Source organism: Poecilia latipinna, unplaced genomic scaffold, assembly GCF_001443285.1.
Source record: "Poecilia latipinna isolate Pla-1442-1.1 unplaced genomic scaffold, P_latipinna-1.0 Scaffold2843, whole genome shotgun sequence".
NCBI classification, from domain to species: domain Eukaryota; kingdom Metazoa; phylum Chordata; class Actinopteri; order Cyprinodontiformes; family Poeciliidae; genus Poecilia; species Poecilia latipinna.
Genome location: NW_015115459.1, coordinates 39,102 through 57,590, shown reverse-complemented (window position 1 = coordinate 57,590; position 18,489 = coordinate 39,102). Strand labels below are relative to the sequence as shown.

The 18,489-nt window shown below is 39.0% G+C and overlaps 1 protein-coding gene across 1 annotated transcript in view; it reads right to left on the bottom strand.

Annotated features, from left to right (window-relative positions):
* Window positions 1–17,100, bottom strand: part of LOC106939353 (formin-2-like) — a 23,461-nt gene extending 6,361 nt beyond the window's left edge. Inside the window, exons 1-3 of the mRNA XM_015021736.1 lie at window positions 15,182–17,100; window positions 12,554–12,786; window positions 5,205–5,383 (exon numbers count right to left, since the gene is read on the bottom strand). Coding sequence (XP_014877222.1) covers window positions 5,205–5,383; window positions 12,554–12,786; window positions 15,182–16,734 — 1,965 coding nt within the window. The 5' untranslated portion in view covers window positions 16,735–17,100. The remainder of the gene's footprint in view (window positions 1–5,204; window positions 5,384–12,553; window positions 12,787–15,181) is intronic.
* Between the last annotated feature and the right edge of the window lie 1,389 nt (window positions 17,101–18,489).

Here is an 18,489-nt window from a genome sequence, read left to right as displayed (position 1 = left end):
GGGGGGGGGGGTGCGGGGATTTATGTTTTCGCATCCACCTGAATAATGTGCAGTTGCGCCACTGTCTGCTGTAAAGAATCAGTGGGTTCACTGTGCAGCCGTGAGTGATTAGTTTTTCAAGAACAATCTAAAACACGCCTTAATCCGTTAATAAATAACTTTTTTCCCATTTCATATTGTTTCTGAACTCTTAGTGCTTTGGTTTTGTGTTGACCTCAGCATTAGGAGAAACTGAACGCCGCCAGGAGGCTGAGACCAGCAGGTCCTCCTCTGATTGGTTTATCAAAACGTTCATAACTTTATTAAAGAACAACAAAACGTTTTCAAATTAATGACCCAACAATAATAATCTCAGTAATTATTGTTTCAACAAGGTGTTGCGCAATTCTGTGCGTTTTGGTTCCATTACCAAAGTAAAGAGCAGAACAGAAGTTTAACATTAACTAATTAACCACCGCTGTGTTCAGGGAGGCTTAATAATGATCGCAAAATAAATATCAAGCCTGAAAACCTGATATCAGAACGGATTGAATGTTTTTAACATAATCTCTGGTCGGCTTGTGGAGCGCAGGAGGTTGCCATGGCAACGGGTGTGCTTAAATGACAGAGAGAGACTCAGAGTAAAAATGTGCGAGTGGTTTAGAGTTGATCACCTGTTCAGTTATTTTACCTTTCTTTACCTTTGCTGTGGCTCTTTACAGCCGCTGTAGTTTCTGAACGTTCAATAAACGACAAACTTGGACTAATTACCTCGTTCGTCTGTGAGTATACCTCATTGACAACAAACATCAAACACGGTAAATATGTTTCATTAAGTATTTAACAAACAAATGGCTTCTACCACGATAATTATGTGAAATTAAATTGTCTAATTTAAAAATAATAGTTTAATTGCTTTCTGGCATCTTGTTTTGAGCTCAGAGTCTGAGAGGCTTTTCCTCTATCAACATTTTTTTTGCTTCTTTTGTGGAAATATTGATCTCCCCCATCCCCCCATTCAACAATAACATACGGACTGTCCTCACAGTCACATAATCTGTATATAATCTGTAAATCGTATTTGCCAGTATCTATCTTGTATTGTAAATCTACTAATACATATACAATCCATTCCTAACATTTGTGTATATTCTGTATAATCTGCATAATCTGTATATGTGCATAGCTCCCATATTTTTATCTATATCATATTATATTTATACTGAACATTTTATTTTTATAACCACCTTTGTACACCTGTAAATACATAGTTATACCCTGTATAGCACTTTTGGATAGATGCAAACTACATTTTGTTGCTTTGTACTTGTGACAGTGCAATGACAATAAAGTTGAATTCTATTCTATTCTATTCTATGTTGAGACTTTCTCCAAAATAATAACCTTTTTCAACCTTTATAGCTCCACTGTTGAAAATAAGAAACTAACATTCACAAATGACATTGAAATAAAATCCAGTCCAACATCTGGTTTGAGGTGATTCCTCTGGGACCTGTTGGAGGAAAAATATCCCAACTTCAGAAGATGAGCTTTAACCTAACAGAGCTCTGTGGTTCCTCCTGTCAGTATGAGAGTCAGGGTGAGGAGGCGCCATGTTAGGAAGAGAAGTGGAAGCTGGAGGATCTTCAGAACAAACAGGTCATGATGCTGGGCTACTGATTATCCCTGTCTGGACACAGGATCAATAAAACCAGTTTAAAAGCTAAAATGAATGGTTATATGCCAGACATGGAAAACTGGGATGGTAGAAAAATTACTGCCAGGATGGCATAGTTACTTTGAAAGAGTAATTTGATTACTCAATGAAAAATTCATCCATCAGCTAGAAAATGTACATCTCTCTTCCCTCCAGTTACACATGAAACGTAACTCCCCAAGGAAAAAGAAGAAAGCAACAATATGTGTTTTAAATTTTTTTTTTTACAAATATAGTAAAACACAGTGACTTGGATATGTAACTTTAATCTGATTATTGGATTGTAAGTAATAGCACGTTAGATTATGCATTACAAGGGGTCAGATTAGAGTAACGCATTGATGGCACCATTTTTAAAAATTTTTTGCTCAAGCTATATTTACAGATCTGTGAGGTTTCCGATATGTGTCCCCCCCCCCCCCCCTACCCCCCCACGCCCCTGTATTTGGGGAGCGGGCAGGTGAAGACAGAGCCAACAAAGGTTCAAGTAGACTTGGATTGGCCTACTCCCACATCTCGCAAGCAACTTCAGTGTTTTCTGGGCTTTGCAAACTTATACAAACTATAGACAAATTGTAGACTAACTGTTCTACCAGTCTCACAGCCACCAAAACCAGTTTCAGCTGGTCACCCGAAGTTTCATAAAACTTAAGAAGAGGTTTGCCATTGCACCCATCCTCACTTAGCCAGATCCATCTAGACCAGGACCGTCAAACTCATTTTCAGTTTGGGCCACATAAACATCACAAATGGTCTAAATCAAATATTATTTAAGTTTTTCACATTCATCAATCCATCTAGGAGTTTGGGGGTTTTTTGTAATTTTTTGCAATAAATTGCTAATTTAAAAATATTTCTAAGAAATTTTGCAATATTTGCACTTATGTATTATGGTAAATGTGACTTCATTAGCCGCAAATAATCGATCACAGACTAGTACTTGACATCAACTAAAGCAGAAGTGTAGAAGTAACATATACTGCCACTTGCAGGTGGGAGTTGGCATCACTTCAAACATATGTTTTTGACAATTTTTCTGGAAAACCTTTAGCAAACTCACAATTATGCATTCGCACAAAAAAAAAAACGCAATTTGTTATTTTTGTGAATTTCTGTGATTGCAGTAAAACTGGACGAATTGATACCGTGTTTTCCGGACTGTAAGCCGCTACTTTTTTCCTAAACTTTGAACCATACATATAAGCCCAGTGCAGCTTATATGTGGATTTTTCTTCAACCACCAGGGGGCTCTTTAGCAGGAAGTGAATCATTGGAAGTCAAAATTGGAAATAAAAGAAGAAAGCGCCTATTAAAACGGAATTAGGTTTTAATAGGGAATTGAAATTTGAGAATGTTGTTGATAAGTTAAATAGGATTGAGGGGAAAAAGAAGATTTTTCGTTTTTTTAAATACTGGGATCATTATGAGAATTTGAGGTATAGATATTAGGATCCAGTAGATGGCAGTAGTGCAACAATAATGGATGCAAGCTGCCGTTGAAATCTAAAGAAGAAGAAGAAGAAGAAGACGCCCATTTTCATTTAGCACATGCTAGTAGCAGACACCAAAGGATCAGCACCTTTACTGTTACAGTTACCGTTCGGAAACTACCGTAATCAGTTCAGTTAAATCTAAACTTGGCAACTTTTTCTTTTTCAATCGTCATAAATGTGATATTCAATTGACCTGTTATGACTCAAATTTTGGGTGTCCGCCCCCCTCTGCTCTGTGCTGCATCGTTGTGGAAAACCTGGAGTGGAAGAGATATCTGCGGCTTATTGTCTGGAAAATATGGTAATGTAATTTGGCAGTAACAAATAAAAGCCATTTTGATTTAATTGAAAAATGTTTAAGCTCACAACTGTTATCCTGTAGGTTTTATTTATGCATAAGTCTAGAATCTTGGGTGCTGTGGTGGCGCCAGGGCAAAACACGACCCACGTATTGAGGCCTTGGTTCTCGTGGCAGTGGTTGCAGGTTCAATTCCCAGCCTGGTGACATTTGCCGCATGTCTCCCCTCCCTCTCATTACCCCCACTTCCTGTCGAACTACTTTCAAATAAAGGCCACCAGAGCCAACAAAACCTTTTAAAAATAAAGTCTAGAATCTAGAGCACCACATAAAAAGCTGCGGCGGGCTGCATTTGGCCCCTGGGCCTTGTGTTTGACACATGTGATCTAGACAGATTATTCCTTAAGTGGGTACCTCTGATTCAGGGATTGGAGCGGTTCTATCACAGATTTCACCAGCTGATGACAAACTACACTCCTGTGCATTCCTGTCGTCTCTCATCAGCTGAGAAAAACTATGATGTAGGCGATAGAGAACTCCTTGTCATAAAGATGGCCTTTGATGAATGCTGTCACTGGCTGGAGTAAGCTGAACATCCCATTGTTTAGACAGATCATAAAAACCTGGCCTATCTTAAACCTTTTGGGACTCAACCAAAAGGTTGAGTCAGTCTCACCGGTCACTTTTTCTTTCCAGATTCAACTTTGCAATTTTTGACAGGCCTGGGTCCAAAAACACCAAACCAGATGCACTTTTAAGACAGTTTTCCCCCAATCAAGACACACTTGCTGCAACCATCATTCCACCACTGTGTCATTGGAGACCTTTTTTTGGGAAATTAGAGACCAGGTACTGGCAGCTCAACAGACCGAACCCGGTCCTGATAAAATTCCACCTGACAGTCTCTATGTCCTTTCTTCCATCAGAGCTCGTCTTACTCATTGGACCTACACTGCCAAATTTCCATGTCATTCTGGCATAAACCAATCTCTTTGACATCCCTATACAAAGATGGCCACCAAAAGTTTTGTATGATTAAAGACTATGTGCTCACTTGTTTCATTTGTGCCCTCGATAAAACAACAATTTTGTCTCTGGTGCCTTTGGACAGCTCTTTGGTCTTAGCCATGTTAGTAGTTGGAGTCTTACTAACTGTGTGGGGTGATTGTGTGGGGTGAACAGCAGTCTTTATGTAGCTAATGACCTCAGACAGGTGCTTCTAATTTAGAAGAATAAGTGAAGTGGACGTGTACTGTTTAGAGGAGGACTAACAGGGCTTTGAGGGCTTTGCTGATTGGCAAGTGTTCAAATACTTACCGTATTTTCCGGACTATAAGGCGGACCTAAAAGCCTGCATCATTGCTGAACAGCCACCTGGCAACGAGACTGACTCTGACAACTTGCAGGTCAAGAAAATTTGGCAAAGTCACCAAATTACCCTTACTGGTTATTCCTGACTTTCTGGATGCAAGTTGTTAACAAACAACATAAAAATGTTGCATGATAAATCCTCCTTAAAGAGAACATGGCTTTAATACAGAATTAATTTTTAAAGAATAATCTGATATTCATACCCATCATGAATGAATGTGTCTCCTGACAACAATAGTAAGTATTTAAATGCCGAATGGGATTGGCACTGTTGCTAGGAATTACACATGACCCTTAGAGAATTTTGAGACACGTCAAAAAGATGTGTAAAAATAAAAGTACGTACGTCAAACTTGGCTGATGCAGTGGATGAAATTTGAGCCGTGCTGCCGCCTAACTGTTCTCTGAAGCAGTCAGAGAAAGGAAGCAGGAGACCCATGGCCAAGATCTTGGAGCAAAGCCTCTCAGCCTCCTCTGTCTCCTCCTGCTGCTGCTGCAAAAACAGCTTCTCAAGAAGGGTGCGACCTGCATAGTCATAGAATAAACGGGGCAAAAAAAAACAAAACAAAAAAAAAAACACTGTGAATATTTAAAGCCTCTACATTCTGTAAATCACCTTAAATTTCTTATGTTCTAGTTCAGTTCCAAGCAAAGATGGTCTGTGACCCTTAGTGTGATTTGTTTCAAAAGCCCTCAAGTTATGTCAACAAGCCACCAAAAACCAAAACAAAGGCTAAAAGATTTCAAAAAGCAGTGACTCAGTGAAAATAAATGCAAATACTAATAAAGTTATTCACATACGACAGTCAACAAAGCCATTTCTAAAGCTTTGAGACGCCAGCTATAAGAGCAATTACCAATATGAACAAGCATGAACAATACTTGAAGTAACTGCTAAGTTATGCATGCTGAATGGAGTTACTCAATATGATAGTTATTGCCCACATGCACCTTTCCAAAAGCACATCATTATGTGAGGGGCTCCCAAAAGAATCAAGATCAACATCTAAAGTATTGCAGACATCCTTTGTCTAACAAAAGTCAATGATTTTTGATTCTACAAGAAGAAAGACACTGTACAAAAATGGCATCCATGGGAGAAGAGTTCAAGAGCAAAACCAGAACAAGGGTCAAAATCACATCAACATATTGACTTCAGAATGATCCAGTGTTCAAAAACCCACAAAGTTCCATAAAGAAAATTCAGCCAGAATTAACTTTAGAGAAAGTCATACAAGCAATTCTCTTTAGTCACATTATTTACTGCAACAGCGTCTTCACAGGTCTGCCTAAAAAAAAAAAAAAAATCAGTCATCCAGCTGCAGCTGATCCAGAACACTGCTGCTGGCGTTCTGACTAAAACCAGGAAGATGGAGCACATCACCCAGTTCTAAAATCCTCCTACTGGTTCCCTGGAACTCAGAGAGTAGACTTTAAATGCCTCTATTACTGAATGGCTTAGCACCACAATACATTAAAGATCTGCTGTTGTATCAACCTTCCAGACTTCTCAGGTCTTCTGGTTCTGGTCTGCTCTGCATCCCCAGAACCAAACAAGAAGAAGCAGCATTCAGCTTCTATGCACCACAAACCTGGAACAAACTTCCAGAAAACGGCAAAACAGCTGAAACACTGAGTTCCTTTAAACCTAGACTAAAAATCCACTTGTTAAAAGTTGCTTTTCAACTATAATAAATGGAGTATTCGCAAACATTTTTTGATATACAATGATGGTTTTAACTATGACAATTGGCAAAATGCAGCATCTGTTACTGGTTTCAGAATTGTTGACTGTATGACATGTCAATGAGGTTTTGTTATTTTTTGAGGGACGATGGTGGTAGGAATTTGCTCTGCAATTGGCAGGTTGCCAGTTCGATCCCCACTCTGCCCAGCTCTGTCTTTGTGTCTTTAGGCAAGAAACTTTACCCTCCTTGCCTGCTGGTGGTGGTCAGACGGCTCAGTGGTTCCTGTGCATGGCAGCCCCACCTCTGCCCCAAGGCAGCCACCATCAGTACGACACATACTGATGGTATGTGGTTGTGAGATGGTGAGGATGAATGCTGAGAACCCAGGTTGTGAAGAAAATGATGAAATTAATGATGAAAGGCTCAAACAGTAGTGATGGACCATCTGAATCCAGGCTTCGAGGCTTGTACCGAGTAAAAAGAGGGCGTGTCTGATGAAGCCCCGCTTCTAGGCTTGTGTTGTCTTGCTGAAAACCACGTGACCGGCAACAAACGAGGCCTCGCATTGCATGGGTCACGTGACTGCTTCATTTTGCGTGTCGGTTTTCAAAATAAAAGCGCGATGAGCCTTGCTGTGTCATGGGTTGTTGTCCATTTGGTCACATCAGAGGAGGATTTGTCTTCAGTGGCCAAATAAAATGAACATTGACCAACATATTCGATGTGTATTGATGGCACTCATTAAAATGTTTGTTACTGGTTTTCTCAATTGTAGATTATGTTGTTTTTTAATAACTATATTGTGATTTTATGATGTAAATCTCTTTGAACTGCATTGTTGCTGAAACGTGCTGAAACTTGATTGACTGAAATGGAGCCAGCAAGAGGAAAATCTGACATCGGAGAATACTTTGAGATGATCCTCACAATAAAATTCTTCTTAGATAACAATAATTAACCCTCAACGTCCCAATTTCTCACCTTCTGCAAAGTTCCACTATTATTTGTAGTCTGATTGACAAAGATATATCAGTCTTGCACAGCAGAAACAGATTTAATCTTGTTGCAGAACTAAAATTCAACATGTAGCCAAATATGAGGGATCAGAGCCAATTAGAAATCCAAGAAAAAGTGAACGCCCCAACAGACACTGCACTCTCAAGACATTAAAACATCAACTGTCTTTATTGTCAAATCCATCTATGACATAAAAGAAAACCCAACACAACCACTAATGTGCAACATAAACCAGGATTAGATTGGTTACAAATAATTGTAATAATTAAAACATGACAATTAAATATGGTTTCATTTATTCTCCTGTTACTAAACATGAGTTTGATGAAAACTTTGTGACAATATTGTATTTAGTAGTTTTTGGAAGTATGATCCAACTGAGTGACAAGGCTGTTACAGTTTCACCAGCAGATGTCACTAGTGAGTGATGAATGAAGCATCGAGTAACGAACCTTTTTGCAAAGCAAAGGGCCAGAAAGGTTCATTGCTTCATTTGCCATCACTATCAAACAGTCCAAATACAGGTAGCATGGCAGAGAGTTTAGCACACAGCTAAATACCAGTAGCAACTGACGACAGACTGAACATGGAGCAAGCCAACCAGGACTTAAACAGTTCTACTGGAGCGCCAACACAGACAACAACTGACATAAGATGAGGACCCAACAAGAGACAAAGACAGCAGGTGGACTTAAATACACAGAGAGGGTAATCAAGGAATGAGACACACCTGGGAAGCAATCAACAGGGAAGATGTTGATTGCTTCCCTGAACAGAGACTCACAGGACATAAACTGAACACAGAAAACCCTTAAAATAAATATACAGAAACACGGATCATGACAGTATGTGAATGTGTGAATGACTGAATGTAGTGTGAAGTGCTTTGGAGTCCTCTGGACAACATATTGTCATTGTTTTGGAGAATGACTCTGTGGCAAGAAATTCTGGGCTGCAAGGCATATGTTAAACCTTTTGTAATAAGTGCAGTCAACCAATGATTGTCCACAATTAGTCACAATGAGTCATCAGTACGAGTATAGTAGACTGACAAAGTCTACTATGAACTGATCTTTTTAATGTTTTCATAATGTAAAGCACTTTGAACTACCTTCTTGCTGAAATGTACTATGCAAATAAACTTGAATGAGAATTCCAGAAGATCTGTCAGCATAGGCGTAGGAACTGGGGGTTACAGGGGGGACATGTCCCCACCAATATTGGAGGCAGGGACATTTGTCCCACCCAATAATTTCACCGCAGTTGTGAAAAATATTTGATTTTGAAATCTTCCGTTCGCGTGCTTTTATTTTGAAGGCGCACCGCAGTGCCTTCAGCACAGAAATAGTAGATATTTAAATTAAATGTTTGTGGCTGAAATGACAGGAGAAAAAACATTTAGGCTTTTTTGCAACAGTTTGTGTTTTTCAACCTTTTGAGAGCCATGGCTCATGTTTGACTGGAAAATGAAAAGTGAAGTTACTGAATGCAGGGCTGGAAAGTGAGACGGCACACAGAGTTATCAGTAAGGAGCTAAGGTGTCTGTTAGACATGAAAAGCATCATTTTTAATTATATTTGTAGGGCAAACTGTTGCACTGATTTATTCAAGAACAAAGTTTAATTTTTTAAATTTTATTTTTCTTGGTCAAACTACTGTACTGAGTTTAAAACTGCTGAGTCCCATTTTACCAGCTGTGTTTTACTCTAGAAAGACGCAGAACCAGTTCAATTGCCAGTCAACTTTTATCAATGCATTTTTGACCAATAAAATATATCAGAATCTGGTACCTAGCTTGTGCCAGAGTATTTATCTTGCTAGTTGTGAGGCAAATGATAAAGTGAGTATTCATCCTGGAAGTCATTTTGCTTGATGAAAGACTGAAGCCATTTAGTTCAAAAGGAAATGGAAGAAGATGTTTTTGGGGCAGTTGGCCACCTTGAGATGATAAACACACATACAAGCCTGTCACAGTAATCAATAAAGCAATTATAATCACATGATAAATTAAAACAAATTCAATAATTTCCAATGGCATGATTTATCGTTTCTCTTTTTTCCCCTCTCTTTCTACCAAAAACTGGATGATAAAAGCTTTCAGGTTGGTGTTTTGGTCTAAACTATGTCATGATCCGTGTTTCTGTGTGTTTATTTTTGAGATTTTCTGTGTTCAGTCCTTTTTCCCTGTGAGTTTCTGTCCTGTCCTCCCCGTTGATTGATCCCAGCTGTGTCTCGTTCCTGTGATTACCCCCCCAGTGTATTTAGCCTCACCTGTTGTCTGTGTTCCTTGTCGGATCCTTGTCTAAGTTTGTGATTTGCTGTCATGCCTGTTTCTCCTGCCACACTCTCCAGTGGAACTGCCTAGTCCTGGATTGTGTTAGCTCGCATGTTAGTCCGTTTCTCTGTTGCTACCGGTAGTAGCTGTTGCTAACTCTGCCATGCTGCCAGTTCTGGACTGTCGAGTTGTCTTTATTAAAACCATTATTGGGTCTCAGCATCTTTTCCTCACCTTGGAGAAGACGCTGAGACCTGACAAACTAGGCCTTTTTTTGAAGGACAATTTTATTTACAAAGACTTCAAAATTAATTTTATTTGTTGTGTTGTTTATTTATCTTTGGATATTTGAAATATCTTCCAGTTGCAGTGTTAAATGTTTACTGACCTTTCAGATTGTGTACTTGCATTATTATTTTGCCATTACCATTGTATTACTTAAAAATGGTCTCAAAACAGAAATATTATTGTTTATCACAATAACTTCTGGAACAATTTATCGTCCATCAAAATTTGTTATTGTGACAGGCCTACACACATATGATTTAAAGTGTAGTTCATTTATTACCAGGGACGGCATAGTTACTTTGAAAAAGTAACTTGATTACTCAATGAAAAATTCATCCATAAGCTAGAAAATGTGCATCTCTATTTTCCCTCCAACGTTTACGTTTGTGTTGCTGGTGTTCAAGGGCGTAGGAACAAAAAAATCAACCTGACATCAGTCTTCACCTGTTCTCCTTTCTGGTTCTATTAAAATTTATATGTTTTTTTTTATATCTTCACACTCTGAAAATCTCCTATGTCTTCCCTAACCTGCTCTTCGCATAGTAAATTAGTTTAGTTTATTTAAAAATTAAAACCGGTTTATACTCTAGCATTGCCATTCTCCTAAATATATAATATAATATACATGTTAAGTGGTTGAGTATGATCAGGTGTTGTGTAGCCATTACTCACACTTTGAACAACAAAAAGGAAATTATTGGGCGGAACAGATTCGCTTGCCTCCAATATCCCCTCCTGTTCCCACGGCTATGCTGGTGTTACACATGAAATGTATCTCCCCAAGGAAAACGAAGAAAGCAACAATATGTGTTTTCTAAAAAGAATTACAAATATGACGCACAGTGACTTGGATACATAACTTTAATCTGATTATTGGATCAGTAGTAACACGTCAGATTACGCATTACAAGGGGTCATAGAGTAATGCGTTGATGACACCATTGTTTGACATTTCTGCTCAATCTATTTACAGATCTGTCAGGTTTCTGATATGCGTCCCCCCCAATGATAAACTTGTTCCTACGCCCTTGCCTGTCAGGAATAAAATTATAAAGTTTAAATCATGGTTAGGTTTTAAAACAATATCTCAGACATTGAATATCTTACACAGCCATGTGCAGTCCATTATCTGCTAAAAAAAAAAACGGAAAAAAGAAAAGGCTATGACTATTTGAAAACCTACCCACTCGTAGTTCAGGCCTTTCGCCTAAACTAAGAGTGCTAAATTATAGTCATTAGGGGCTGTTTACTGCAGCTTATATAATTTATTCACCAAACCTGACTCAAACACCAAAAGTGCGTCTTCAGTCTGAAGTCAAGTTCAACAGTGTGATGTTAAAAATTAATTTTTTTATTCAGGTGTTCTGAATCAGAGACAGACCTAAAGTTTGCAGGTCACTGGCCCTTTGGCAAAAGAGTTTAACAGCTGTGACCCAAACTTACAGGTCTGGCTGTAAGTTTTTGGGTCACAGACTTACAGCCAGATTCTCTATTAAATCTGTTGATTTAATTAGAGAACCAACTATGAGTATGAAGTAAGAATATGGTGACTATGTAGGAGCAGCAGAGATCCACAGGTCATATAAGATACATTTTTGATTGGACAGCTATAAATGGTGCACTTCACAAATCTAGCCTACACAGAAGAGCGGCTGTTACATACGGCTTGGTGTGGCTCTGGCTTTCTGATAAGGGTTGGATCTCCAATAGCCGGGTATGCAAACAAACCAGTTGATTTGTATAACAGACTTCACTCTACTCAGTAAAGCATTTTCTGGCATAGGGACTCCTGTTAGAAACTGGCTTGTGTGACTCTGTTTTCCTAGAGAAAATTAAATGTTGCTAATTCTTTAAGATGGAGGATGTTCTTTTGTTTTTTTATGTATTTTTTTTTATTATTTATCTGGTTTGTAAATTAACCTCACAACCAACAAGCAAAATTTTAAGTGTAGTGGAAAACTAATTCTACCTATGATCCAGAAAAGACTGTGGACACAGTAAAACATGGTGGTCAGAATACATGGCGCCATAGTTGATTACAAAAGTATTACTCCGACACATTTTCACTCGCAAATAGACACTTTAATGGGGAGCAGGTGGACTTCAATGTGGCACATGACCCAATAATACTAGGCTGAAAACGAGGCCAAAATCTAAAACTCATGTATTGTAGAAACCTTGACATGAAGAAAACATTGAAACAGACAAATAAATACCAAAATTGAGACAGATGAAGTGTACTATGAACTGATCTTGCATCGGGTTAGTTTTGTTCAGTCATTACTTTGAAATATTAAGTTAATTGTACAACATCAATACTACTTCATCAACAGAAGAGCATCTGGGAATATCTTGCTACTTCTATCTCTGTTAAAGAAAGAACGTGACGACTTCTCAAAATTTTACTTTTGCATGTTCTTTGCTCACCTGTGAAGACATCCTGAAAAGCACAGAGGGAGACCTGTCCACATGAGGATCTTCTGGTAGCACAAATGGGTTGACTGCCTCCTCCTCTGTAGCCCATCAGATACTCTCCTCCATCCACTTCTCTTCCTCTTAGCCTCTTTTCAAGCTCCTCTGTCCAGTCAGCTGATCGGCTCAGAGTCCCAGTAAGGCTCAATGACCGTTGTCTGTGAGTTTCTGGTTCTCCACCCACCATCCTGTCAACATTTATGTTTCTGGTTAACTCATGTGTAGGCTTCAATACAGTTCAACAGTCTATTCCTTTTGTGGAGGAATTCCCTTTGTTTCAAAAAAATTGCCTTTATTTTGGAAACACTAGTTCTCATAGACATCATAGTGACGTGCAAAGGTCTTGTTTTAGTCTTTACTCATATTTAAAGCAAGAAATATAGGCAACAATCTACCTGTAGCTATATATATTTTTGTAAATTTAAATGATTTGCACACATTTTTACACCCTTTACCTTGGCATCAGACAGAACTCAAAAAGTTGTTATTCCACAGACTGTTTGCCTGAGCTTTACAGGTTATGCAGAGATAATGACCCTGGATGTTTACCTGTCGGAAAAAAGCCAGGTAGGTAAACATCCAGAATCAAAGTAAATGTCCAATTAAATTGATCAATTCTGATTGAACTGGTTAAGATACCTATAAACGGACAAGGTGGCTGCACTGGGGTAAATGCCTATTCCTCCCCCTGTCCCTTCATCTCTGTGTGAAAGGACAGGTGTGTTTCTCTACCTGATAGCATTGGAAATGAGTCTGTGTGATTGTGTGGAGGCCTTAGTCCTCGACAACGCCATCACAGGTTTGAATCTCGGCCTGATGACCTTTGCTGCATGTCGTCCCCCTCTCTCATAACCCACTTTCCTCTGAAAAGTGCAAAGTAAAGGCCACTAGAGCCAATAAAAACCTTCTAAAAAGCCTTTATTGGTTTGCCATCTAACCTTTCAAAATTTCAACAAGGTTTGTCTATTGTTTTGCTTCTGAGCAACTATTGTAGTAATAGGTATTGGTAAAGCCATCTTTCTTAAGCAAGACTATTTTTATTGAGTTAATATTCACTCAGTTCCTTTTGGAAAGTCCTTTGAAGTATTTATATTTGATGTTTGTTTTTTTTATTTCTTGACTTAATTTCTCACCAAATAACTGTATATGACTTTAATAATTGGTTAATTATTGAATGTAAAAGTTAAATATTCAACTTCAAATTAGGTACCAACACTGTAAATTTGAAAATATAGTTTTAAAAATATATTTCTCTTGTAATGTCTGACTACTCAAAGGACGTTTGTTATGCTTGGAAAATGCTCTAAGCAAAAGTCACCGCAACTGAACAAATGAGAGTACGTATGGATTCCAGCACATGTGGAGATATAGTCAACACCAAGAGCTGAAGCTGACCTTATGTGGAAGGTGTGCATGTGATATTGTATATGTGATGCTCAGTTTGCCAAATTAGATTATAACATGTTCTAGTTTTAAAATATTTGCACATTTGGAAAAATTGTGGCTGATAAATGAACAGATTTGTACTCATTATTGATGAAGACACAGAAATTATTTTGTGAATTGTTTGTTGTTTTGTTGTTGGTTTGCTTTGGTTTAGTGAGATCTGTATAATAACTTATTAGACATGCATGCGATTAATTACTAAAACTGGCTTTTCACCAATTCATAATCTGATAAATCATTCTTGATTACATCAACCTGCCCAGAGACCGAACATGGAAATTAACATTCTTGCTATGACCTTGTACCGTGCATTTTTCCAGCACCTTTCAGATGACCTCTGACAAATATCCTACACTTTCATTCCATTCAATCAAGTATTTGATCAGGACTCCATAAGTCAGTTGCCATGTAGACTGATTACTGATAGATTTGAAACTGATAGAAAAACATGATATATTATTCAGCCAGACTGATAAGATTGTTGATAATACAACTGGGTGGGCTTAACTTTTCTGTAACTAGTTATCCCTTTGTTCACAAGAAAAACATAATTTTTACATGCTTTTTTTAATGTTAATTTGTTAAAAAATCATCTGAAGATGATGATCCAAAGAAGGATTCACCATAAAATCAAGAACTTTATGGACAAGCCTGACCATCCTCTTCATAAAACTGTGTTGGAAAAACAGAGTGTCTTCAGTCAGAGGCTTCTTCAAATTTGTTGTAGTACAGACCTCTACAGATCTTTCCTGCCAACAACCATCACAATCTACAGCAATTGTGAAGAAGATTTAATGAATTACAACATTTACTTTACCTTTGGGATCTCAAAGTATTTTTTGAATTTGATTTTGTTAATCTTCTCAAATGTCATTATTAGAAACAATTTGATGTACAGTTAATGAAGTGACGATGTGAATTATTGTTTGCCTATTCCATAGCTTAAAAGATTGCATCCTAAGATAATTGTGAAAATCTGTTTAATTCTGTTTCAGTTACATTACTTTGTATAAATAACTAATAATTAGATTATAAATCTGCAGTCTAATTTTTGGGATAATTTTCTGTAAAAACACAAAATGGAGTACAAGTATGAAAAAAACATTAAATGACGAGCATGAGGAGTAGTATATGTACCTGCGATTGTGAAGATGGGCTCTCCGTGGAGAAAGTGGGCTGTGGGAAGGAGATAAAGCTGGGGAGTGTCCTGGGGTACTGAGCTGTCGCGTAGTGGTCTTGATGTAGGATGGAAAGATAGTGGGGTAGGATTTCACCACATGGCTATAAAAGTTGGAGGAATGGGTGGACTTGAAGAGCTGCTTTGCCAACTTTGGGCTTCCCTGGGGCGTCAGTGTGATAAAGCAGATGCTGCCCCTGCTGCAGAGCTGGTCAGAGGGTGAGGAACCATTGCAGGAAGCATCACATTGATTGGATTTGGAACTAGTCAAAACACAGTCCTCGAGGGACTCTACACTGGTGCCTGAGCCTAACTGACCATCACCTTCATCAAACACAACTCTTGAGCTAAGTCTTTCTGCATGTTCAGTACTTTTACTGTTGCTGACTGGAGGGGGACTGAACGTTTCTTCCTCCATCCTTCCAAGACATTTCCCTTCACTTGAGACTATAGGTGAACAATTGTCACAGGTTGCCATAGTGATTGGGCTGACTGTCACACTTCCAGTTGCCATGGAAATGTCCACATGCTGGTCTGTAGCAATACAAAGAAAGGCTTGACCCTCTCTCATCTTCTTCGTACTTAACTTTGGCGGACCCAGCCCTTCCTGGACCTCCCCCTGTCCCTTTATCTCTGTGTGAAAGGACAGGTGTGTCTCGCTACTTGACAGATTTGGAAGCGAGTCTGTGGGATTGACAGAAACATGACTTTCTGTCTCTAGGAATGATAGTGCATCAGAGCCTACCTCTAATTCTGGGGTCATACCAACCACCTCCTGATGAGTTTCTTTGTCCACCCCATTACTTTTCTTAGTCCATTCCTCTGCTGCTCTCCAATTCAGGTCCCCCGTTCCACCTTCATGTACCTCTGAGATTGCGTTCTCCCCATCATATTGCTGCTGATGCTGTAGCCTAATAGCAAGCTGGATGTCTGCAAGTAAATCCTCATGGTCAGCGGCTGAATGAAAACTGTATATATCAGTGTCCGATCCTGAGCTACCCCCCTTTGGTCCTGCTTCTTCTGTGGGTGATGTGGTTTCTGCTGAGGCTTTCAATTGCACGTGTGACTTTTCCTCTTCTCTTCTGTCTTTATTCCTGTTTTCCTGTTCTGGTTTCTTTCTCTTTTCAGGAAATGCAGCCTCAGAATCTGAGTGTCCTAGCTCATCTGCAGACAGGTCAGGTGTTTTGGTGCTGTCCAGATCATCATGTTGAGAAGCCCAATCATCTTCATTTAAACCTGGTATTGATGAGCCTTTCAGGTTTATCTTTCTTTTTCGGAGGGAAAAAACGGAGGACTTGGAGTCAGATTTATTTCGTTTTTTTCCTGGTCCAGTGCCATGAATCCCTCCTCCTCCACTGCTGTTTGTTCCTTTACCTCCCTGCTTGCTGAGTTTCTTGCCCCCCCTTTTTGTCAAATCCCCTCCTCCTTCCCTCCATCCTTCATTTAGCGAAGGGTAGCTTCCATTACCCGATGAAACCGCTGCTCTCTTTTGCTTTGCCTCCTGATTTCCCATCTTAACAGGATGGAGCGATGGCTGTTGTCCTCTCTTCTCAAGGCATGCCTAGAAGACCTCTTTCTCTCTCGGGAGATGATGCCTCTGGCTAAGGAAGGTGAAGACGCAGTGGCCTAATGTGGGAATCCGTATCTGATGGAAAGAGATTTGCTACTGTTAACAGTATTTTTTCTCTTTAGTCTCAGCTAGTCAGTCCTTGTTGTTTTCCGGTGACGAAGGCAGTGATGTTGGCGCTGATGCGGTAGAAACACACAGCACCCTCCTTCTCCTACCCATTGCTGTCTTACCCTCCCCCTTCCTTCTCTTGGTTTGCCGAAAGGATGACGCCAGCTCTATGTTCTCCCTGGAGCTCTGACAGGGAGGCAGACCTAACGGATTGTGCAGCAATTGGAGTGGGAACAAAGCCCAGTCCTCGGCGATGTCACTTGCCACTGCAGCTAATTTCACAGTCTGTAACTACATTTCCCATGATTCTCCGGCATCTTTCTACATGTTTTATCAATAGTCCAAAAGAGAAACTTAGGGATTTTAAAATGTTACCCTCAGCACAAAATTAATGTATTTTTTGAAAACCATTCCACCTGTCTCAAATGTGAGCAGAAGCACATCATATCCAATCTCTATGAAATCCAACTGAGTAAAAATTCTGTTCAAATTATAGCTTGATTACCATCTAGCTATGTGTAGTCACATTCAGATTCAATTCCATAAAGGCCAGTTCACTCCAAATAATTATGCAACACTGTTATATTCAGCTGATTGTATAAAATGAATACATTTTATACAAGGCTATCTAAAAGCCTAGCTAGCTTAACAGATCTTTGAAGGGCTCATTTTGCAAACCAAGACAAATAAAAACATAAATCTTTTTATATTTATGTTTCGATTTGGAAGCAGTCAAAACACAGTCCTTGAGGAACTCTGCACAGGATGGAGCGATGGCTGCGATAGTACATACAAGTACTAAAGTCACTTGTATGGATAATGCAGAAAGTAGCCTATAAGCACTTCACAATGTAAAAAAAAAAAAGATTTACTGTATATAACCTTAAGTTGTTTATAAAACCTGAACTTTTACTTTTACTTGAATTTGTTTTGATTAAAGTTACTCTTTGAAATCATATCCGATTATGAGTAAGGATAAAACATAAGAAGACACCAGCAAAAATGGTGTTGATACTTCTAATGGTGTTGCATCAATGGGAAGACAGAGGAGAAGTTAACTTTTGAGAAAAGGAAAAGCCCTTGCTCAATTTAATGCATCAGTTTAGGCAGCAGTTTTATCATACATTGTAAATTATATTTAGAATAAATTTAACAATAAATGTAAATGTCAATTTTATAAGGTACTTGTGATTATGATTTGTACTGACTAAATTTGAAAACATAAAATTAAGTGCTTAGTTTGGAATCAGTTATTTTAAAACTGTTAACAGGAGCAACAAACAGCAGCTGCAGGGGTGCAACTACATATTATTCAGGTGGATGCGAAAACATAAATCGGCGCCCCCCCAAAGGAAGGTACGTAATACAGTCGCTCTACCCCCCGAGACGAAGACACGTGAAAGTTAAAACTCGCTACATTTACATTTGCATGTGCGCGAGGTGAAGGAGCGTAAGGGCGCAGTGAAGTGTATGCGAAGGCATCATTGGGGTGCCTCCCCCTCTAGACGGGGTTTGTACGCCCCCTCTGGTGCAGCGCCCCTATGCGTTGCATGCCTGCATACCCACTTTTTGCGCCACGTGAGCAGCTGA